Below are 11740 nucleotides of genomic sequence, written 5' to 3'. Positions count from 1 at the left end.
AAGGAGTGGAGAATTTATAAAATACTTTAAAATGGTTCCTGATTGCAATTTGACTTTCCAGGTGGACCCTTCAGTGCAGATGTCAATGAGAGCTTCCACAAAGAAACTTCTATATGTCCAAAGTGTGGTCCAAAAACAGAACCAAAACAAACTCAAAAACGCAAATGAGGGGCTGGAGCGAAAGCATAGCGGTCAGGGCGTTTGTTTGCCTTGCATGCGGCTGACCCAGGTTCAATTCCCATATGGTCCCCTGAGCACCGCCAGGAGTAATTCCTGAGTGCAGAGCCAGGAGTAACCCCTGTGTGTCGCCGGGTGTGACCCAAAAAGAAAAAAAAAAAGCAAATGAGAGGAAAGGTCATCACAGGACTCCATGAAGGCCTGAGGCGAGAGGGAGTGAGGACGAAGCATGAAGGAGAGGACCATCTTCTCAACCCTGAAAGTGAGTTCATGGTTTGAGGTTTCATGGTTAACGAGTGTGAGTGCACCTCTGTTTTTTCTGCCTTTGTGAGCTCATTTCTGCTTTTGTTCTCATCATTTTCTTTCTACCATCTCCCTCCTGAGTGTGGAGCACTGGCGACGGGCACTGGGGCAGAGAGGACCCGGCCTTGCAGAGCGGTCCTGGGGCAGGGCCCCGCAGAAGGGAGGACCTGGGCGAAGCCGGCAAGAACAGGGTGTCAGCACTGGGTGTTCAGCCTTGAGCCTCACTCAACCTCCTAGCCACATGCGCCCAAGACACAGAGACTGTCACGTACGCTGAGCACAGCATCCTACCCGCAGCACCTAGCCTGGTTTGGGACTGGGCCGGGCCAAGGCAGAGTAGGAAAAGTGATAGGCCAGTGAGGCTAAACTTGACCGGGCCTTCCTGTAAGCCAAGACCCTCTATAAAACATGTGTGTGTTTAGCAACAACGTGAACAGCCGCCAGCTGCTCCCGGAGGCTGTTTCTCTGCCTGTGCATCATCCTTTGCCCCCCGTCTGCCCAAACCCATGTGCAACGTGTCGGGGCACGTTGGGGGAAAAATGTTCCCCCAAACCTAAGTATCTCAATTTCCAGGGAGGGGGATGAGAGTTCAAGCCCCCGGCATTAGGACAGCACCTTGGCGTTTCTCCTGCCCCAGACTCCTGGCTTTTCCATTCCCCACAGCTGTTCTTGGGGAGGCTTTTGAATGCTCAGGACCTGTTTGTTTACGCCTTGGGACCCTGGGGGTCTGAACATGGGGTGATTCTCAGAAGGGACTGTGGGTTGGCAGAAGCCTGTGTCATCCCTAGAACCAGAGAACTTCAATGAGGGTATGCGAATGGGCTACCACAGAATCTCCTAAAAATACAGAACTCCGGGTTTCCTGAGCCACTGAAGGCAGCATCGAGTCAGCATGAGAGTGACCTCGGTTTGGGCTGGGGTTGGGGGCGCTTCTGCACTCAGGAATTCCTCCTGGCGGCCTTGGTAGACCATAGGGAACGCGGAGGATCAAGCTGTGTCCGCCACGTGCAAGGCAGGTGCTCTCCGCGCTGTCCTATGGCTCCGCCCCCGACCGTGTGTTTGACATCGGAAGGGAGCCAAGCTCTGCAGAGGGAGGAGGTCGGGCTGGAGGGGAGAGGGTCTTCTTGATCCTCTCCAGTGTGCCCCGTGACTCTGACGGATGGTAGTGGCAGTGTGGCTAAAAAATGCATGTGAAAAGCAGATGTGGTGACGGAAGTAGTGCACTTCCGAGAATAAATTATATAACGGAGGCGCTGGGATGGCTTGAGGTGCAGTGTCTGCCCTGGAAGTTACAACATAATCAATTTTTTCCATTTTAAAGGAAAAAGGTAATAATTACTTAATAGTACCTTATCAGAAGAATTAAGATTTTTGATGGATCTAGCTTGGAAGCTGGCCTCACATGCTGGGGGAAAGTCATCTCAGATAGAGAGGGGAACACCAAGCAAAATGTGATTGGAGATCCCACGCGGAAGGGGAGATGCGTGCTGATAGTAGACTAGAGACTGAACAGGATGACCACTCAATACCCCTACTGCAAACCACAACACCCAAAAGGAGAGAGAGGGAGAGAGAGAGAGAGAGAGAGAGAGAGAGAGAGAACAAATTGGAATGCCCTGCCACAGAGGTGGGGTAGGGTGGGGGGATGGGATGGGGGGTACGAGGGATACTGGGTTCATTGGTGGTGGAGAATGGACACTGGTGGAGGGATGGGCTCTCGAACATTGCATGAGGGAAAAACAAGCACGAAAATGTGTGAATCTGTAACTGTACCCTCACTGTGACTCACTAATTAAAAAATAAATTAATTAAAAAAAAGATTGTTGATGGATCAATCTCATTGTAAGAACTAAACACATACTTCTGGAAGATATTATCTTTATTATAAAACAGATACTCTTTGTTGAGGTAACATTTCAGAGGATAGCTGACAAAAATCACTTGAATCTTCATGCACAATTTTTCTATGTGCAAATAAGTAGAGGACTCCAAGTATTTTTTATAGCATTGCTCGTAGACTGAGCTATGTGTGTGTGTGTCTGGGGAGAATCAGACCCTGAAAGACATCTAAAGGAGGGGGATTTCTCTCCACCGATTTCCCTCGCCCAGGTGGTCGGTAAGGCAATGTTCATGAAATTTACACACAACAAAAAACTTTTTGAAAAAGAAAATTTGTTTTTAAAAAAAGCACTTTGGAGTGCCATACTTTGAGAATACTTGCTCAAATCAAATATGTAATCATATAGAATTTACCATTGCTTATACAAAAAGAAATCATTCTCTTATGTCCAATGAAGGAATCCCCTGCAGGCTTCTGATTCTAGTATCTTCTGCTATGAAGCCCTCCCTGACCTCCCAAGCAAATTTGATCTCCTCTCTTGTGTTCCCGTGTGTTTTGTTCATACCTCTATTAATGTGTTCACCACAATGGAGTGTAATGGTCCTTTTCTCATTCCCGCATATTTGTCTGTAGTACCTTAGCTTTACTTATGCTCTATAAGTTCCTCAGGAGCAAGAAACAAGACAACTCTATATTCCCAGCACCTAGCAAGGCGTCTGGTGCATCAGAGGGTCTCCGTAACTGCTAGGTTAATGAGTGAGGAACGTTTAGCTACAATGCACGTTTTTCCTGGAATCTAGTCCTAGGGAGTATGTTCTAGAACTGCTCCTTGTTATATAAACCCCCATGAGTGGCCATGCCCTAGAAAGACCTAGAACCTCCAGCATTTGCATTCAAAAAAGAAATGGCCTCTGATCGTCCTTCTCACCGAAACATCAATAAATTATAGTTCTGACTTCCTACTCTCCAATCCCCGGGGACTCCTTGATGGGAGCACCGAGTCTCGAGAAACCGAGGCTAGTTGCCATCCTGGCAATCGTTGTCGTCTTTATCCCAGATGGGCTTGTTGTGATACGCGTCCAGCGTCAGCTTTCTGTTCTCTCTCTCGGCCTTGGACCGGGCCTCCTCGCTGCTGGACTGGCTCTCGGTGGAGTTGCTGTCGCCCTTGGACTGGCTGCTGTCCCGAGACTCGCTGCCCTCCGACTGGCTCTCCTCGCTCGGGCTGGCCGCCGAGGCGCTCTCCGACTGGAAGCCCTCCTGACTAGAGCTGTTCTCCTCCCCTGTGGACTCGGAGCTGTGCTCGGAGTCCCGGGAGCTCTCCCGGGAGCTGCTGTCGGCCTGCTCCTCCGTGGTGGCGCTCTCTGAGTTGGAGGCGGTGTCAAAGCTGTCCTCTTGGCTGGACTCACTGTCTCCCTGGCTGTCCGAGCGGCCAGTCGGGTCTGGGTTATCGCCCCGGGACTCGCTCGCCGTGTCTCCCTCGGACTCGCTGCTGTCTTCTTCTGGCTCACTGCTGGAATCCCGCTGGTCCCGGCTGTCTTCCGGGGACTCCTGAGAGTCGCTCCTGCTGTCCTCCCCGGACCGGCTGGGGCTGGACTCTGTCGAGCGGGTGCTGTCTGCGGAGTCGCTCTGGGAGTGTTCCATTGTGTTGCTGTCGTCCGGCCCGCCTCTGACATCCTCCTCAGAAATACGGGACTTCCTGAGGAACTTCCTGCTGGAATAGGCCACGGAGCGGCTCCCCCCGAAATCCTGGGTGCTCGCACGCTCGTCGCTCCTGGCCCGTGACCCTTCTGACTCCACACTGGCGCTGTCCACTCTGGAATCGCTTGTCTCACTCCCCACGCTGTTCGGATCGTCACTCAGCATCACCTGCTCCTCGTGCCCGTAGCTCCTGAGCTGCATGGGGCCGAGCCTCCCCCACATCTCCACACTGTCACTGTCCTGGGTGGAGTCCCCCGCCCGAGGCTTGCTGCTGGCCGTGTCCTCATGGCCGAGGTCCTCGTGTTTGTCATATCTTTTCCTCACCTGGAGGCCATCGGACCCCCATGGCTCCACACTGTCACTGTCCTGGGTGGAGTCCCCTGCCAGAGGCTTGTTGCTGGTCGTGTCCTCATGGCCGAGGTCCTCATGTTTGTCATATCTTTTCCTCACCTGGAGGCCATCAGACCCCCATGGCTCCACACTGTCACTGTCCTCTGTCTGGTCATCCTCCTGAGGCTTCTTGGCCACCCTGTTCTTTTTGACAAGGACGCGTTTGTCATGCTTTTTGTTCACCTGGAGGCCATCGGTCCCCCATGGTTCCACACTGTCGCTGTCGCTGTCCTCTGTCTGGTCAGCCGCCTGAGGCTTCTCGGCTGCCTTGCCAAGGTCTTTGCTCTCGCTGGTGGTGTCCTGGTGACTGTCTTCCCCGGAGGGATGGGTGTCAGCCGAGTCCTTTCCTCTCTGTCCTTCCTGCTTGGCGCCACTGTCAAAATCACCAAAGGTATCGTCTCCGCTATCATCCTCATCGTCATCCTTCTCATATTTCCTCTCGCTGTCAGGTCCATATATAATTTCATGCTCATCGTGGCCTTCCAGGCTCTCGGAAGCCTCTCGGGAATCTTCGTCTTCTTCCTGCAGTTGGGGTTTGACACACACGATCAGTGGAACCCCGGGAACTGGGGTCGGGGTGTTACTCAGAGACTCTTTCTACTTTGTCCTTCCTTTGTCTTTTCTCGGCCAGGGTCATTTTTACTGCTCAACCACCTCTATGCCAGAGATTAGAAACTAAGGAAAAGAATTTGAAATTTAATCATTCCAATTTATGTGCTCCCTGTTAGTCAATCTTGAAAACATTTTTAAAGATTTATAGAAATTCCAACTTGAATATTAAAGTCACATTGTGAGCGTGACTCCAGAACAGAAACTTTCAGAGAACTGTTCGCGATTAAAGTATCACTGTATTACTGTCCTTGAGTGGGCACCAGTAACGTCTCTATTCCTCCCAGCCCTGAGATTTTTAGCAGTCTTTCCTTACTCGTCTTTCCCAACGATTGGAGGCCCTTTCAGGGTCAGGGGAATGAGACCTATCGTTACTGTTTTTGGCATATCGAAACGTCACGGGTAGCTTGCCAGGCTCTGCAGGCAGGATACTCTCAATAGCTTGCCAGGCTCTCCAAGAGGTATGTGTGTGTGTGTGTGTGTGTGTGTGTGTGTGTGTGTGTGTGTGTGTGTGTATATATATATATATATATATATATATATATATATGCAGCTGCGCAACATTTTGTAGCCTAGTTCTCCCTCTAGAAGAACCTGGCAAGCTACCGAGAGTTTCCTGCCCATATGAGAGAGCCTTGCAAACTCCCCATGGTGTATTCATATGCCAAAACCAGTAACAAGCTGGGTCTCATTCCCCTGACCCTGAAAGAGCCTCCAATGCAGCATCATTGGAAAGGACTAGTAAAGAGAAGCTTCTAAAATCTCAGGGCTAGGTCGAATGGAGACATTACTGAGACTACTCAAGAAATTCGATGATCAACGGGATGATGATGATGATGATATATATATATATATACATACATATATTACTCTCTATGATTTGTTGCCTACTGTCTGAACTCCATCAAATATGGTGTGGTAATTATGGAAAATGGGTATGAAGTGTCTTATAATGTGTCCAGAAAGCGGCCTGGAGCATGGCGGCAGTTGGGTAGTGGAGGTCAGCTGCCAGGCGGGGTCCCTTGGGGCGAGGAGGGTTCTCACCCGTCCTCCTCTGGGGTGCCCTGAGTGAAAACAGCGTGGAGCGGGGTCCGATTAAAGTAAAGGGGCACAAACTCAGTTTTCCTTATTTTCAGAACACAGATAAAACTGTTTTAGAGAAATTCATTTAAGGGGCATTTTTTTCTAATCATAACCGCCTCCTCTGGGTTTCCCGGTCTCTCCAGCAGCCGGATGACTGACGGGGAGGGGTTCAGGCCCCGTGTCAGCTACACAGGCTGTGCAGCCTCCTGTGCTTTCCCGGCCTGAACTGCTCCCATCATCAATGCAACACTTCAGACTGCGGGTCGGCTATTCCTTGCCCGACATGGTCTATGACCGCTTGTGTGTGTATCCATGTGTCTGTGTGTTTCCAAACCTAGGATTGATATTGAGTGCCACAACGTCTATCATATGGCCGCAATGATAAATATGGAATAATGGAATAAACAGCATGTCCACACTTCAATTCTCTCATTTCCCCTTCTTTTTTTTCTTTTTTTTGGCTTTTTGGGTCACACCCGGCAATGCTCAGAGCTGACTCCTGGCTCTGCACTCAGGAATCATTCCTGGTGGTGCTCGGGGGACCATATGGGATGCTGGGAATCGAACCCGGGTCGGCCGAGTGCAAGAAAAACGCCCTACCCCTTGTGCTACCACTCCAGCCCCTCATTTCCCCCTTCTTATGGGAACACTTAGTGGGCATAACCAACGGTTACAAAAACCATAGCTAGAGTAGTTTCCAGGTAATTTAGCCTCACCCCTTCCTTCCATTTCTGCGCAGCGTGAAAGTTTTAGAGGGATTGTTTAGTTACCTCTGACGAGCTCTCGCTAATGTCTTCTTCTGACTCAGTGGTAGGCTAAAAGGGAAAATAAATGTTTAGTTTTTCCTTTTGGTAATTCCTGAGGAAGGAAAAGCTATGATGCATGTTAATTGCTTGTGATGTATAGATTTACTATTTTCCAAATAGCCTAAGGTTACGGGCTGAAAGTTAAAGTTACTTCCCGAGATGTTTATGACAAGAATGAGACAGTTACCACTGGTGTCGGTGTCGTCCGGATAAAGTTGTCCTATAAAAAAGAGAAGGAAGCCCCATTACTACTCAATAGGTGAACTGTGTCAGAGTAACTTGGTTACTCTCCGGGACACTTTCCGGACTCTCCGGCAGAGCCTCATGCATGAATGAAGTCCCACGGAACCCAGGTAATGCGGAACTTTGTGACCTTGGACTCTGGACTCAATGGGGCCTGGAAGCAGAGATCCTCTGCCTGCTTCCCCCAGCCTCCCGTGACCCAGGGGTCACACCCATAAGCCACACCTGCCATACCCTGCCGGCACCAGATAATCTCCTCATCGGCCACCCTCCAGGTCTCAAGGCTGCTCCTCCCAGACGGGAGTACAAAGTGAGGCCCCATAGCCACGGGACTCAGCGACAGGTGGTTTTCACTCGGGGTGCTGAGGGGGGCCGGTGAGAACCCTCCCTGCCCCAAGGGACCCGGCCCCAGCAGCCGACCGCCACCACGCTCCAGGCCACTTTCCACACCACGTGGCAGTGACCACGTGACACATGGTAAGACATCTCCTACCCATTTTCCATAATTACCACACCATATTTGATGGAGTTCAGACAGTAGGATATATATATACATATATGTATATATATGTATATAATATATATGTATATATCCTACTGTATCCTACATATATATCCTATATATTATATAAATATATAATATAAATATATATGTGTATATATATATATATATATATTTGGAGAGCCCGGCAAGCTACCAAGAGTTTCCTGCCCACACGGACAGAGCCTGGCAAGCTCCCCGTGGCGTATTCGATATGCTAAAAACAGTAACTATAGGTCTCATTCCCCTGACCCTGAAAGGGCCTCCAATCGTTGGGAAAGATGAGTAAGGAGAGGCTGCTAAAAATCTCAGGGCTGGGAGGAATAGAGACATTACTGGTGCCTGTTCGAGTAAATCGACAAAAAACCAGGATGACAGTGATGACAGTGATGAATTTGATTTAGTATTGAATTTAGTGATTTTTTTAGTGTCAATATATGTTTAATTACCAATTTTCAGAAATAAAAAATGTATGAATGTGAGATGACTAGCATTCTGAAAAACTCTTACTACTTCAAATCCTTGAAATACTTTTGTATTTCTGATACTTTTCTTAAAAGAATATGCTTCGTTTGAAACTTATTGTTTATATTGTGTTTAAAGGAAATGTAACGCAGGTAAAATGGTGTGGAACTCAAAACATATCAGCATGTCAATTTACTACTGTATTTATTGAGTCAGTTACAAGAAACATTTTCAATGCGGTTGGTTTGGTTGCAACAACGATACTATAGCAATGTAGCACTGTCCTCCCATTGTTCATCGACTTGCTCAAGCAGGCACCAGTAACATCTCCATTGTGAGACTGGTTGTTACTGTTTTTGGCATATTGAATATGCCATGGGTAGCTTGTCAGGCGCTGCCGTGTGGGCGGGATACTCTCAGTAGCTTGCCGGGCTCTCTGAGAGGGGCAGAGGAATCAAACCTGGGTTGGCTGCGTGCAAGGCATACGCCCTACCCGCTGTGCTATCCTTCTACCCGCAACAACAATATATTAAAATATTCTTTCTACTCACCAACCATTCTTCTTCAGAGCTGTTACAGTTGCCACCTTCACGGGTTGTCTAGAAAATTTAGTACACATGGTCACCCCACAGGAAATCACCCCACAGGAAACGAGGAAAGCAGCAGCTGTTAACACTTGGAATACTTAGGAGAGGCAGTGGTCGGGCTCTAGTATGCCTTAGCATCACTCAGAGAGCTTGTTCAAAGGTAGATCTCTGTGCCCCATCCCCAAACAGTCTCGCTGGCCTGAGTCAGATCCGAGAATTTCTAATAAAGACCTTGTTGGTGCTGACACGGCTCAGCTGAGAAAGATACCCTGGGAACCTCTGTTGATGAGAAAGAACAATGGGACTCATGTGATAAATGGCCATTACGTAGCATCAGGAGTAATTCGGACACTATCTCAAGGAGAATGGATTCCAAAGCAACCGCTATTTTCATTTGACTGGCATATACTCAATTACCTGGCTTTGAGCGATGAAAATCATAGCATTTTAGGTCTCAAGTTTTGTTGGGGTTTCTTTGCTTGCTTATATGTCCCCATCTTTCTACTTACCGGATAAGCACAGGACAGTGTCCAGAGGCACAGGAGCAGGATACTGGTCTTCGTCACCAGGTGCGCCATCTCCACCTGGAATGAAAGACAGATGTTTTCCTCCGTCATAAAAACACGATAGAAGAGGCCAGTTTTCTAATAGTCTTTTTCTACAAAGAAAAATATTTAGCTCAGTTCATCCATCCCGATGTTTCTCAATTGACAAACAGATGAATAAAGTTGCAGTTATAATAAAGTGCGATTCAGCCATTCAAGAGGATATATATCATGGCTAGGGATGTGGTTCAGTAGCAGGGCGGTCACCTTTTATGTGTGAGGCCCCAGGTTTCACTCCCAGCACCACAAAAACATGACAAAAATAGAAGAACCTATGCTTTTGGAAATTAAGGCAAGTCTAAAAATATTATTTTAGGGGCTGGAGCAATAGCACAGAGGGGAGGGCATTTGCCTTGCACGCGGCTGACCCAGGTTCGATTCCCAGCATCCCATATGGTCCCCTGAGCACCGCCAGGGGTAATTCCTGAGTGCAGAGCCAGGAGTAACCCCTGTGCATCACCGGGTGTGACTCAAACAGCAAAAAAAATTTTAAAAAAAGATTAAAAAATATATTTTATGTAAAGATAATGCTATGTTGATATGTGCTCTAGAGGAACGTTGGAAACCTTATGAATGAAGAAAGCCAGACACTAAAGATGACCTAGTCCATTATTTCTTTCATAGGAGATGTTGAAAATAGACAAATCTTGAAAAATAAAGTAGGTAAGTCTCTCCCAAGCTTTGGGAGGGCGAGGGTCATTGGGGGTAATATGTAAGTGGTGTGTTTGGAGGATGCTGAAAATATTTTGCAATTGATTTTGGTTAATTTTGGGAAGGAGATGCTGAGGAGATGTTGAGAGGGAGGTGAACAGAACAGAAGAACAAGAAACAGAATGAGACTAGGTGTTGAGGACGAGGACAACGAGACGTTGAAGATGAGTTGGGGAACTGAGGCCTTGGAGACTTTGAGGTCTGGGAAGAGACTAGGATGACAGGACTCTGGTGACCGGGACTATGGCCAAAGCAACGGCTACGACTGAGAGATCGGATGATGCTGGGGAAGAGAGAGAGATAAACTGACCGCTGACCAGCCCGGGCCAGGTTCCTGTTTCACCATTTCCCTTGCCCCACCCCTTCACCCATCGTCCTGCCTGGGGAGGCGGCTTTAGCCACCGGACACTCGAGTCCTGTGTTTAGCCGTCCCTTGCCTGTCCTTCGGGCCCACCTTCCTTTTATCGAAACCTACACGTGGGCTGACGCTACCTCCCTGTGGAATGCTTGTAGAGCTATACATCTTCCTCTGAACACTGCTCTTGCTGTGTCCCATAGGTTCTGGTAACTCATGTCTTCACTCATCTGTTTCCAGGAATCTTCTGATTTCCTTTCTAAGTCACTCATTGCTCAGTAGTGAGTTGCTTAATTTTCAGGTGTTCGATTTAAATTTCTGTTTCTGTGTGTGATTCACTTCTATTTTCAGTGCATCATGGTCTGAAAAGATTGTTGATACAATTTCTATCTTCTTAACTTTATGGAGGTATGTTTTGTGGCCCAGCGTGTGGTCTCCTTGGAGAATGTCCCACGTGCACTTGAGAAGAATGTGTATTCAGTTTTGGGGGGATGTATGTACTACAATCCCGGGCCAGCTGTGTGCAAGCTACCAAGAGTACCCTGCCCACACGGCAGAGCCTGGCAAGCTACCTGTGGCGTATTCAATATGCCAAAAACAGTAACAACAAGTCTCACAATGGAGACAGTACTGGTGCCCGCTTGAGCAAATCGATGAATAACAGGACGACAGTGCTACAGTGCTAAATTTTTTTTTTGCAGGACTCCACACCCAGTGATCCTCAGGGAGCACTGTTCTCAGGGGTCACTGTTCTCAGGAATCACCAACTCTGCCTCTGTGCTCAGAGCCTGGCAGTGCCTGGGGGACCATATAGGATCCTGGGGATCCAACCCAGGTTGGTTACGTACAAGGCAAACACACTACACATTGTATTGTCTCTCCAGCTCTGATTTGGTGAATTTAAAAACATATCAAAAGGAATATTGGATTGGATGCTTAAAATAGATAAATCTATGGTATATAAATTCTATCAATAAATTTCAAAAAACTATCTCAATAAGTAAAATTGTGACTCCTAAGGGAGCTTCTCAATAATTTCTCTAGGAACTTTTTCACTAACATAAAATATAAATGAAAATGAAATAAAGAAAAAGAGTAAGAGATATTTCTAATCATTCAAATTTTATAATAATTAGGTGCTTCAGTGTGGCAGAGTCAATTGAAAAATATATTCCTTCCACACGCAAAAACATGTTTATTGGTGCCATGGTAGGTAGGTGGTGGGCATTTGTCTCATGTGCACACACGTGTGTCCACATGCATAAGGAGCTTTCCAGTCACATTGATCACCATTTAATACTCTCTAGACAAAATAGGCTGACACTAC

The 11740-nt window shown here is 47.8% G+C and overlaps 1 protein-coding gene across 1 annotated transcript; it reads right to left on the bottom strand.

The window, feature by feature from the left end:
* Nucleotides 1-2600: 2600 nt before the first annotated feature.
* DMP1 (dentin matrix acidic phosphoprotein 1) lies at nt 2601-9325 on the bottom strand. Its single transcript, XM_055140180.1, has 5 exons — nt 9252-9325; nt 8707-8754; nt 7094-7126; nt 6871-6915; nt 2601-4930 (listed from the first exon to the last, which is right to left on the bottom strand). The coding sequence occupies exons 1-5, from the start codon at nt 9318-9320 to the stop codon at nt 3338-3340; spliced, it is 1788 nt and encodes a 595-aa protein (XP_054996155.1). The 5' UTR covers nt 9321-9325; the 3' UTR covers nt 2601-3337.
* Between the last annotated feature and the right edge of the window lie 2415 nt (nt 9326-11740).

This window comes from Sorex araneus, chromosome 5, assembly GCF_027595985.1.
Source record: "Sorex araneus isolate mSorAra2 chromosome 5, mSorAra2.pri, whole genome shotgun sequence".
NCBI classification, from domain to species: Eukaryota; Metazoa; Chordata; class Mammalia; order Eulipotyphla; family Soricidae; genus Sorex; species Sorex araneus.
The sequence above is the reverse complement of the archived record's forward strand: the minus strand, read 5'-3'. Positions and strand labels throughout refer to the sequence as shown.